This window comes from Zonotrichia albicollis, chromosome 6 (assembly GCF_047830755.1).
Source record: "Zonotrichia albicollis isolate bZonAlb1 chromosome 6, bZonAlb1.hap1, whole genome shotgun sequence".
Classification (NCBI taxonomy): Eukaryota; Metazoa; Chordata; class Aves; order Passeriformes; family Passerellidae; genus Zonotrichia; species Zonotrichia albicollis.
In genome coordinates, this window is record NC_133824.1 from 50,506,469 (window position 1) to 50,519,540 (window position 13,072).

Below are 13,072 nucleotides of genomic sequence, written 5' to 3' on the forward strand. Positions count from 1 at the left end.
AGTGCTCAACTTTGTCACATCCTGTTAATACAGCCCAGTAGATGCTCAGCATAAAATGCTCCACCAGCAAAACCAGAAATTTGCTGACACCCAAAAAGAAGAATGTTTACTTAGGTTCTAGGATTGATACCAATATTCTAAAGGGATAGTGATCCAGCAAATGTTTTGTCCAGTTCTTATCCCTCTGACAGCTTCTAGACCCTCTACTCCAAGTTCAAAGCAGTTTGGTAAATAAGTCTTAGCCTCCTGATTCATAGAATCATAGAATGCTGTAGGTCATATATTTCCAACTCCACTTTTGTCTTGTCTGCTGATTGTCCAAATTATCCCAATTTCATTAGTGTCTCCACTCTCACTCACTCCTGGAGCCAATACTCTCTCCTACATGGTGCAGTCCAGCTTGCCTTTCATTAACTATGCATGGCCCACCTACCCTCTTTAGCTAAAACCTCACCATAATTTCTTTTACTTCCCTGCCAGCTTCCTTATCCTCATTTCCTCACATCATATCTGATCTTGTACCCCTTGAATCTGTGGTAGGTAGCTACATAATTTTCTTGATGTGAACAAGAGTTACATATCCCTGACAGGGCTGAGTAAAAATTATCTCCCAGAGTGGGACAACTACATCTTTTCAGGAAAAAAAAAAAATCCAGTATTTTTTTAGCATGGGAAAAACAATGTATTTTTTTTCTAGTCTTGTTCTTGGAAGACATTAAACTGTTCTGGCTGAAACCTTCTGAAGAGAATTCAGATGGAGGCAGACACCAAATGAAACATGGAAAAATTTAGTTTGAAAAGCTACTTTGACAAAGTTGTGAACAGCTGAAAATAACCCTTAAGGGCTGGAAGTGCCTGGCAGCCATAGCAGTAGATGCTGTTACAAGCCCTGCCTGCAGTGCAAGAGCCACCCTACCAGGTCAGCCCCTTCGGGAACAATCAAGCATAACCCAACTGCACTTCTGGAGTAACGCCGTGTCCCTGCCAACCAAACAAGGCAGGACTTCTGCCATTTAACTGTCCAACAATTTGGTGCCTCCATGAATCCTGACAGGGAGACCCTCAGAACACTTCTCCACTCTCCAGGGCTGTGACACAGAACATGAACTGCGAGATCGCCCCGAGCCCCAGTTTCTGAGGTGGCAGTTCATGGCAAACAGCTGGTGACTGGGCTCCCAGCTGTCCAGATTCCCTCTGTCAGAGTCAGTTGTAGCCCTACTTGTGTCTTCAGCCTCTCCTCCCTGAATTTGGCTGTAATGGACCTACCTAGAGTAATTAGGCCACCTGTTGCATCGCCAGATCCATTTAAGGGAGTTCTTCAGCGCTCCAGTTTACACGGTTTGACAGGAATTGCTTAATTGTACCAGTGTAATGGCACTGCAAAGTGAAATTGTGGCATTATTTTAGTCAATAAATATAATTACATGCTCAGACTACCGTGAGTTGTTATAATTAGTTCTACATACAGCCCATAAAATGTCAACTTTTTTGCACATTACATGATGTGGGATGGGAATTGTGTTGGCAGATGATTAGGATATTTACAAACAATTGAGTTTTTACAGCTCAGAAAGATGTTTTATCCCTGGTTAAAAAAAAAAAAAAAGTATCAATTGTAGAACTTGAAAATGGCTATTTGTTTTGGGAGTAAATTTGGTTTTATTGGTTCCATTGTTACCACAAAAAAGGTCACCATAAATTAGCACAGTCCTAACACAGACCAATTCATCCATACATCATACAGTTTTATTTTTGGTTTAGATGCATAAATAGGATCTATTTAATCTATATATACATATATATCTATATATCCATATATATATATATATATGTTCTCCACAATAATGTCTTCAGGCAAAGAGTGGGGTACCTTCTCAGTAGGTTACATGGTAATTTTGGCCACTGCTTAGCATGCAAATTATATAAATTAATATAAACATACCAAATAGATTTATATACAGTAGATTTTAATCAATATATTAAAAATAATTTTACATTAGCAAGGATTTTAATATCACAGTATTTCACTTTAATTTTTCTTTTTCTTTACACATACCTTTGTTTCATGTCTTGAAAGGGCACTCCACCCTGTAATCTTCATTCACTCTGTCCACTGCTCAAAACTGACATTAAGCAATTGTTTATTTTTAAATAAATCCTTAAATGCAGACACAAAATCAACAGGGTATAAATATATTTTAAATATCTAAATGTCAGCACACTGCTCCATAGGAAATACCAGTGGATACTTTCAGATCATACCACACTTAAGGGGCTTAGATTTTTCTTATCTCTATGGAAAGAGAGAGGGAAAAGACCTATGGGGGTAAAGAGGAAGATCCCAATCTCCTTTATATTTTTCACTCCTAAAAGTGTGATAGTTCTAATTTTGTAATGCAGGATAAAGAGGATGGCTTACCACATCCAGCAGGATGGGATAACAACAATATGAATGCAATGAGAAATTAACCAAGTTGCTATTAAAATTGCTTTGAATGCATAAGGAGTCTAGTAGGCAACAAGATCTAAATTAACTCTTCAGTCAAAATTCTTATGATTATTAAATTATTTAAATATGCTTCAAAACATGGATGTTCTAATAAATTGCTTGGAGTTGCAGCCAGTTTTACCACTGTAGGACACAGAGCAATATTATGCCAAATTATATTTGGCCAGACCACTCTTATAATCAGAGTGCAACTCATGTAACTAAAATAAGGTCCAAATCAGATGTTTTAGGTACATAAATACCAACAGATCCAGTCCATAGGGTATGGTCAATAACAAGACCACAAGCTCTGATTTACAGGGAAAACCTGAAACACTGCTCTGCAGGGACAAAAAAATGAAAGTTGTCAATTCCACACTGATGTCAGTTCCAATATCCCCAAATGTTAAAGGCAGTAAACCACAACTTCACCTGTGTGGCTTCTCATTACATCCACACTTTTAATTAATACAAACAGTATACTGTTTTGTATTGCTTGTCAAATGCAATTTCCATAGGACTGAAATAAAGAATGAGAAGATTTATTTCTTAAAGGCACTATCAATTTCTCCACAAGCTTTGTTTTGCACAAAACAGCTCAGAATAGCAATGATTAACTGAAAGAAGAAAAATGGATTACTGTCACGATTTTTCCAGTTACTCCTTATAAAAGGGATGTTGGCACATCAAGTAGACAACATGCACTTTCCTTTTGTGGTTTGCTGGTGTTGGAGAAACAAAAAATGGACAGAACTATCATTAAAATTAAGAAACAGACAAGGGGTTAGTTATATCTACATATAATTTATTGTTGTCTGGCAGGATTTCAAGCCCATGACATGCACCTTCATGCATTACAGGCTGTTTTGTAGATTGGTCATCCACCATAAATAAAATATGATGCTGAAATCAATTGACCTGACATTTACCCTGCTTCACTGCCTAAGCACATATCAACTCTCATGTCTGATTTTCAGGAGGCTCTAAAAGACAAAATTACAAGGGCTGATGAGCAGTTACTAATGACAAGCCTGTAGGAGTGTGTGACTCATGAATGGGCCAGAAACTCTGTATGGGAATACTGTAGGCTTTTACCTAGCTCAACTCTGATATCATCATGTGAGCTACCAAGATATATAAAAATAAGTATATGAAGTAGTAACCTTCCCTTTCACATGAGATAGAAAATGATGAAACAAAAAAAAAAGGATTTTTTAAAAAACAATTTTTAAAGATTAACTACGCCAAGGATAGAGCATTTCTAGGGCAAGGTAACACAATTTCCTTATCTTTACTGTAGAAAAATTTAGTTCTTAAAAGACAGTATTACACTGTTGTTTGACTTAATACAACACTATTTTAAAGAAGACAGTTCATTTGAAAAACTTTGCTTGCTTTTGTCAGGGAAGTTAAGAAATTACCAAGAAATCCCAAGTCACTTTGTCCTTGGGCAAATAGTCAAATCCTCCAGTGTCCTAGTAGCGTGCTTGTTTCAGGCTAGGCACGAAGGTCACTTGCAGGCTTTGGTATCAAAACTCACTCATGTTGTCATCCCACTTGTTGTTGGTGCTGAAGCACAGCCAGAGTCCATCAAACAATCTCTGAGACACAAATCTGTCTTCCATGGAACAGATTATTCCAGTGGTATCCACCTTGTACTGGTAACTCATATACATCACTTGCTAAGAAATGTGAATATTTGGCAGATTATGGTCAGCTAAAATAATTCAGTCAGTTTCAGATCTGACTGGCTGGGAAGAGCCATGAAAAATTTGGTAACAAATCAACCAGCCAGGTGAAAATGTGCTCCTGCCAGCCCACAGCATGGCTTGAGGACACTGAGCACTCTTGGACTGCCCAGCAAGAGGGTTCTTTCCAGCTTGTTCACATCATTTAATTGGCAGAAGTCCACAAGTCTGTTCCCAGCAGCAAATCCATGCCCAAGTCAGATAGGAAGTCATTTGACTCAATCAGTTGTCATTGCTTCCCCTCTGTCAGCATAGGGCTTTCCGAAGGATCTTCACTCAGCTGCAGTCTCAGCAGGTCATTTCTCTCTCATCAGATCCCAAGGTAAAAGCTGCTCTAGCTCCATTTACCTTACCCAGCTCTCCCCATTGTCAATTCAAACCTGAACGAGCCTTTTGAAGTCTTAGTCCTCTTTTTTTGTGCCAGGAAACCTTTGGGACAGTTTATAATCTATATAAGCACTAAGACAGGACCACAAAATGAATCGTATTAATATAATTACAACCAGCAAAACCATCAAAAGGACTGATTCCATATTTAAGCTAGAATAAAGAGGTAATGTGAAAAAAAATACACTGGGAGATCTAATTATATAATGCAGCATTCAGTTCTACACAGCCAGCCCAGCAATTCCTCTAACATTCCAATCAAAGTGATCTCACTAGCATGTGAGAGAAGAGTCCAGCTGACAGATTTGGGACATGTAACGTACTATTTAGTCAAGAGGCCCCATGTGCTATTCATAAAGAATTAACAAACTCTTATATTGACAATGACAGTATTGTCAGAAGACCTTTGGAAGGGGGGAAAAAACCTCCATAAACTCCGTCTCTGTGAAGTTGAATTTTTTTTTTTTTTGGCCCCTCTTTTCCAATGCTGATGTAATCTCCAAACATCTCCAGCAGCAGCTGCTCAGCGAAACCAGGCACCTTCTTCCTAGTCCCTTTCAGCAGCACACGCAGCACTTTCCAGCTCCCTCAAGACAATCAGGGCCTTTCTTTCACCAATTAGCTATCACTTCAAGAGTCCTGCGCTGTCCAACCAGCTCTTAAGAATGGTCTTTGCAGGAAACAACACTGGAGGAGCTATTTTTCCCCCCCTAGACAAATGAAAAGGGGAAGAAGGGGAGGGGGAAGAGGGGGACACAAAAAAGCACAAGAAAACAAATCAGAACAGAGAAGCTGTCCAAAATGCATCGCTCATTTAGTACATGGACAAATGCAGAAATGTCCTCAACAGCCAAGGCTGGAGCAAAGCGCACACACACACAAACACAAAAAAAATGGTCCTAGTTTCTTTAGGAGATAGTTTGTTTAGTCGAATATGTTAAAAAGGTTTCATAGAAAGAAGTGCTCTTGTTACAGCAAGTCTGAGCTGCTCAAACTGAAATGGAATGAAACTCCTGTAAGATTATCCTCTGTTTCCTTATTTGGCTCTCCAAATGTAAAGCAGCATTATTTGAAGCAGACACTATAGGAAAGAACTCAGTTTAGCTCACTTTAAATATAGATGGATTGATGAAATGAGTAATTACTGGAACTGTTAAGATCTTTTCAGACTTACTAACTAGCAAGTTCCTTTCCCCAGAAACAGCACTTTCTGTCTAAAAAGAAATTAAAGCCTGATTCAGAGACATAAGGCTTTGAAAATTCTATGTTCTTTTTCCCTTAAATTCAGGGCACAGTAATACCTTGAGATTACAGGATACAGTAATATCCTTAGAGATGCCAAGTCCTCATTAGAACTAGCACAAACTCCAGGACCCATTTCAGAAGAAAACAAGGAACTTTTATTGATGTTTAAGCTATTCCTTGCCTGGGCCTGGACATGTGGAATTATGATGGCAAAACTGGGAAGAATCAGCAGTAAGTGAAATGACTTGGATATGGTTCAAGCAATAGCCCTGTGTCAGAGGTGCTTCCTCAATTTTTAAAAATTCTGCATTAGGCCAAATGCCATACCAAAATACTGGCTGTCAATATCCTCTCAAACTATCACTTTCTGGTCAAATTTGTCCTTGATTGGGATAACCTCATGAAAATCAACATGTTGCCTACTACACAGCCAACAGAATCACATTTACACTGCAATTAAAAAAGCTAAATAAAATAATCTGTTCCCTTTTATTGAATGTGTATCAGAAGAAAAGCCCTGGACTTTGTAAACAGTTAAATGGTAGAGCAAAGCAAATACTTTCAGGGGTTTCAGGAGTTTGTTCACACTAACGGGTGTTCTCAACTATGACATGGATTCCTTAATGGAGGTGGAAAGTGTCAGAACTGATCAGATTGCTTCAAAGGCAAAAAAGTCTGACATATTGCCCTGCATGCATTTATGAGGGAATGGGAATCAACTCAAATTCCTCTGTTCAGGAAGGCTCAACGAAGGGATGAGTCCACAAAATCAGGATTAAGGAGGAATCTTTGAGGAGGCACACCAAACAATGTTTTTTTATACCTACAGATTGCAAAAGCTGCTGAGTTTAAAGGGACTGCTCCTTTCAACTAGCAAAGACTTTGCTGAAAAAATGCAGCAGGCTGGAGAGAACAAATAAATACACATGTATCTATTACTAGGGTCACCTACAGCTACAGGAAAATGGATAAAGGGGCCCAAAAGGTCTACCAGCTTGCCCTAAAGCAAAATCAACTACATCATTCCTGACAACTGTTTCTCTAACCTGCTCTTTTCTTTTAAGAGACCTACACTCACACAGATGAGAAAAAAGAAAATCATCATCTCATCTGAAAGGGATTTCAGCAGCAAAAACAGTTTGACAATCTGTTGAGTGGGTCCATTTGCTGCAACAAGACGGGGCTCCACAGTATGCACTCACTTGGGCAACTGGCTCATTTGGTAGCTGTACAATTAATTATTGGCTGAGGCGACAATACCTGAATTTTTTTTAGAGAAGCAGTATCTTTGCTCCAGCCCATCTGGACAGGTCTAAGGAAAAGTGCATCTTTTGTGACAACCCTCTTCCTCCAGCGTGGTGCAAGGCAGCTGTCTGTGCTCAAGCAGCATTGCTGAAAGCCACTGATTTCAGCATGAGCTGCAACACAGCACATCCCATGCCTTGGCCACCAGCTCCAGCTCACCCTGCTAGCCCCGAGGAGCCTGGTGGCTACTTAAGGGCACACCCCAGGGATGAACTGGGGGTTCACTGCACTGCCAAGGGAACAGGTGCCTCCTCCTGCCTGGGCTCAGGAGCGGTGCTCAGCTCCGGCAGTCCCTGCGAGGTGTCAAAGCCAGAACAGAGGCGGCACATTCCTGGCGCCTGGCACCGGGATGTGCCCAGGACAGGCTGACACAACTTCCCTGCCAGCTGCCTGGGCAATGGCAGCTCCCTGGCTCCACATGCCACGGCTGTCAGCTTGGCAGCCTGCTTTTATTCACACACAGGAATGCTGCCCAAAATGGAAGGACATGCTTTCCTGCTTGGATTTCGCTCCCTGGGACAGATTTCCTCCCACGGAAAATTAATGGCATGGCATGAGCAGGGCAAATTTAAATGCCAAATGAAAACTGGTGTGGCTGGATTTTAGAAAATGCAGTTTAACATGGGTAGTTGTTCCTCTCTTTGCAAAGTATTTTGAGAACAAGTGAGGAAAAAGCACTATGTAAAGCCTATACATTGAGCATTATTATTTGGATTTTCCCAAATTTACTTTTTCACACAACAGATGTTCCTAATGTCTGGCACCATTTTTAATGATGTGCCTTTTTTGAAGAATATGTGCTTTATCACCCATAAAAGCATCCTCTCTGTTCAAAGTTTATTTTCTTAAAATTATTTTTCAATCAGTCATCTCTCTAGGGAACAATGACATGATAGAACAGTATTTCTGATGGGCAATATTTTATCACTAACATGTGTTTTCAGAACACAACCAATATTACTACCCTATTCTGCTATAAATATTTATTAAAATTCTCCAATCTGTAACTATTTCCAAGATAAATTTAATACCTTGCTTTTAAATTATCACATAATTAATTGTTCTGGTAAATGTCTATTGAAGGGTAGTTTAGGGGAAAAAAAGTACATATTACAGAGTCTTGTTGACTTTCAAAATGTAAGGCAACAGATTTCACATCTCATTTTCCAATTCCCTTAGAAAGCAATCCCGTAAAGTATCACTGCACTCCTAAAATTTTAAAATATCAAGCAAACTTACACTCACAAAATTTTAAAATATCAAGTGAACTTACAAGTGGCAAAGCAGGCATTACAACAATAATCCCAAAACACTCACTGTTATCACCAGTTTGAACTATATCCCAAAATATAAGCAAATTAGAATTAAAAAGTAGGATATTTGACTTACTGCATTTTCCACACATTCAAAAGTCAGGATATCTACCAAAGGAAGCAGGCAAGACTTGCAGGTGTTGGCAAGGCTAATAAGAAGTTCCGAGTTCTTGTTGAAAAAAAAAGGAAAAATTCAAAACCAGCACTTATCTGTCAGAATCACATTCCTTCTACAGTTATCAGAGTCAAAAAAGGCACCTTGCTCCAGGTTACATACGTGAAACCTCCTGAGCAAGCATTCTACATTACACTGAAAACAAAGTACCACTTAAAAAGAGTCAGATCAAGATGTTACCGCTCTAGAGGACAAAAATCTGACATTCAGAGTCAATTATTCCTATCACACCTGAGTTGTGATAACATGCACATATCAAGATCATTAAGCCCTGCATTGAGTCAAAGCAAAGTCAACACCTGCCCCACAAGTTTTCTCCTGGAAAATCCCCAGCAAACACACTCCTCCCACTGTAATCAGCTCAGTATGCCCATTTCTATGATCAAGAACAACAAGGACAGACAGAAGATACTTCATTTATTACATGTTTCATCCCTTAAGACTAACTTCAGCCTCCATAAAACCATAAGTATTAGTAAAACCCCTGCTCATCCTCAAAGGGGTCAAAAGTGAGATTTAAATGCAACAAAAGAGCACAAATCACAGGAAACAGCAATAAAAGTGAAGGGAAAGGACTAGAAGGAAATGTAACAAAACCTTATAAATCAGTCTTAAAAGTGATTACACAAAGACATCTGTATTTCCAAAAAGACTTGATGAAACCTCTGCTGTCATTCCATGACCACCTCCATGTGCTGCTGGATGGGGTAATGGTCAGCAGGAGACATCTTGGTTCACTTTCATTTACAGGAATTTCTTACTGGGAATGTGATCAGAATATGACCCAGCAGTAGCAGAATAGATCACATACAGGCCACGATACTTAATGGCACCAATCAATTAAAAGATTAGCAATGCCCAAAACGTCCACCTAATTGTGAACAAGTATAAAAATACAAAAATACTTTGTGACTCAACAGATAAAAACCAGGGATGCATATTTAAATTTACGTTATAAAGTTCAGAGCAGTGTGTTATCAAGTAATTATTATCTCCTTAGCGATCAGAGAGATCATACACAATTTGCAAAGTTTTCACACTCGAATGCCAAATTTTTGGGGTAGAAAGAACCTCAGGGTTTTTTGCTGAGGAAATTAAGGAATTTTCACCAAAACTGACCAGGCACAATGATCTAGCCCTAAACCAACCTTTTCTGGTTGGTTTTCATCAGTAGATTTTTTTTCCCCCACTGAATTAACAGAATTCACACCAATACAGCACAGAATTTAATGAGTACTATTTCTGACAAAACGTTTTCAACAAAGTGTCAGTTTTTCAAACATAGAAAACTGGCATAATGTGCTTCAGTTTCAACAAAGTATGTGCCAAGAGCTGCCTTCCAGAGCCCTACAATTCAAGATCAGTACAAACCAGACAGATCAGTCTTCAAACATTATGCAGCCAAGGCACTCATGCATAAAACCACAGTTTGAGCCTTTTGATGAGTGCTGTGGTCACCTGTCTCTGGGTTATTCCCAAGCCTCCCTTCACTTAAGATCCTTGTTTCCTTTTCACTGTGCAAAAATCAGACTGGGACTTTCAGAAATGTCACAGGATGGAAAACTCACTTCTCTCTTATCTGCAACTCCATGTCTTTGGCAGACCAGATCACTTGGATTATGCTCTGCCTGCATTGTACCAAAAAGAGTTCAGACCCAAACCTGCCTCTGGTTTACAATTAAATTTGGGTGTCCTGGTCATCCTTTGTTTTGACTGCATGAGCCAATAGCTCTGAGGTTAAAGTTCCAATGGTAGGTCCCTGGGCCTCCACAAGCTGCCATTTTCCTACAAAGTCCACCATGTGACAAACTTAACAACTCCAGAAAAATTCAAACTTTCTGAAACTAACCATAAGCAAAATGTGCTCTGGTGAACTACAGACCTTGGAAATGACTTGAATATTATATCACCCCACTCATCAAATGCAGTTATTGAAAAGAACTGTTACCCTTTATAAGTGATGGAAGGCAAACATTTCACATGCTGCACTGACACTGCTCCAAACCTCATTTTTTCACTTCAAAAATGAAAATCAGGCTTTCAGCAAACTACATTGTGTTTTGAAGAGGTTTTTCATTCTATTAACAGGTTATCCTGCTTACTTTTAAAGTTTCTTTGCATACAAAAAGAAGGGGAGCTGGGGCAAAGAAGGAAAGAAAAGAGTCCATTTGAAAAAATTACACTGCTAGATTACAAGAGTTGAAAGCTGGTATGTAACTTTGCTCCGGGTGATCAAACTGCTAATCAGGAATGCTGTCGGGAACAGAATGGAATTCCATATAAATTAGCCATATCCAAGAAGCCAATAAAACACGGGATTAAGGCTCACAAAGAAAACAAATTTATTCAGCCTACTTTATCAGAATTCTTAATAATGTGTACTACTTTTTCTCATCGCAGTCTGAGCTCTTCCACTGGAACAGTGTGGAGAAGGAAAAATGAGTTACACTCCATAAATCTCCTACTTGTACAGACACCTAATAATGTTACAGAGAGCAAGACACACAATGCCATTCTATATAAATACATATGCTTATCACAGGCATGGGAGAAATGTGCAGATTTATTTCTCTGACTTTATATCTGAGGCACCTGACCAAAGAAAAGATGCTACACACTTCTGGGAAAATCTAGAAAGCTGAAAGAAAAGGTTAGAACTTCACTGACCTCCATGCTAAAATGAGGTTCAATACCACAGTACATATATTGAATAACTAACTACAAAAATAAATCTCTCTCCTCTATGACAATCTCATTGCCTCATGTTTTTCATCAAGTATAACAAGGAAAATTTGCAGTACTGTGGCTGAGGTACTGTCTGCAACTCAGAGCATTTGCTGTTTTCACCTCTGACCGCATCCCAGAGAAACTCTTCATAATAGCTTATGCCAAAATCACAGGAACATTAGAAGATGTGCTTAAGTTCCTTGAATTGGAACTTTAATCTTTTTCAGGCTGGTTTTCCTCATCTGTGAAATGGAGATTATACTAGGCTCTGACTGTACAGCAGTTCGGAGACAGAACTAAATTTTTGAAGCATTTTTGTAACAATAAAATTTTAAAAAGGAGATAAAATACTCACAAGAATTACTTCATGCAGGATCTAGACACATAGAGAAATATGCTTCTGTGATAGAAATGCATGTACCATCCTGGATTCTGAGAAAATTAGGTGAATTATAAACATATTCTCACTTCAAGCCATACATTGTTCAGCACACTTATTCACTGGAAAACAAGAGACTGAGGACAATACTACTTGCATTTACATGACTCTGCCACATTTCCCTGAGAATCTGTGCATGCAGGCATTTCCTATAACAAAATTCATCACGCAAAGCACCAGCTAAGTGTGAGTGTTGGGGATTCATTTGTCAGGTAGTTCCCAGCCATGGCACTGTCCTGCTTTCCAAATGACCAAACTGCATGAGCCATTTTATATCCATGGTTGGTACACCAGGTATTTTCTAAAGAATTTTTGTCTCAGAAAAGGGGGGGACATCAGTTACCCCTGCAAGACACCAGTTGCATCCCCTCCCCTTCCCATGATGAAACAAATTAAATGCTATTTTTACCATCACCACTGTATCTAGTATTTTAATAAAGCACAAAAGCACGTCTTTTATCAAATGTGACTTACATTTTTTTTTTTCAAGTGTTTCCTCCTCCCTGTAAGAAGATATTTGCATAAATATGGAAAGAAAAGAATATATTCCCAAATCCTCTTCTCTGGAATTGCACCTCCAGAGAGTGAGGGTCAGATGATGAAAGCCATTGCTGTACCACCAAGCCATGTGACTGGAAGGGTTCTGTCTATATCTCAATGCCTCCATTAAATGCACATTAAAAAATGTTTGATTCGCATAAAATATTTTAAATTAAATATAAACTATGCTGTTTGCTCAGAAAAAAAAACCAAGGAAGCAATAAGCACAAAGAAAACTTTGAATATCAAGGAAAAGCACAGATTTTCACTTTCAAAGGGGTCTCCTTGAATAAAAAACAAATTTTTATGATTAACTACTGCAAGAAATTTTTGATTCAAGGAACAGCAGAAAAGGATATTTCCCCAGAGATGCAGAGCACATCAACAAACTGTTTGAAATCATTTGAGACAATAATTGTGGCAAATGAACTCCTGGTCTAAAAAATGTTACCTTGTTCTACCTTGACCTGCCAAACAGGGCTGTGTACACTCTGCATTAATGGACAATTTGCGGACTTGAGCTGAGCACAGGTGCAAGTGCTTGAAGATTTGGGGTGGATTTCTGCATTTCCAGGATACAGACCCAGGATTTCTGAGGGAAGAGAAGGACGATGGCTGCTGGCAAGGAGCAGTGCCTCTACACTGACTTGCTCTTGGCTGTTCACAGGCCAAGGGGATGCATTCTGGATTACCACACTAAATATT

The 13,072-nt window shown here is 39.1% G+C and overlaps 1 protein-coding gene across 1 annotated transcript; it reads right to left on the reverse strand.

Annotated features, from left to right (window-relative positions):
• Positions 1-1,843: 1,843 nt before the first annotated feature.
• Positions 1,844-12,536, reverse strand: SMIM38 (small integral membrane protein 38). The gene has a single exon (XM_074543755.1). The coding sequence runs from the start codon at positions 4,836-4,838 to the stop codon at positions 4,638-4,640; it is 201 nt and encodes a 66-aa protein (XP_074399856.1). The 5' UTR covers positions 4,839-12,536; the 3' UTR covers positions 1,844-4,637.
• Positions 12,537-13,072: the final 536 nt, after the last annotated feature.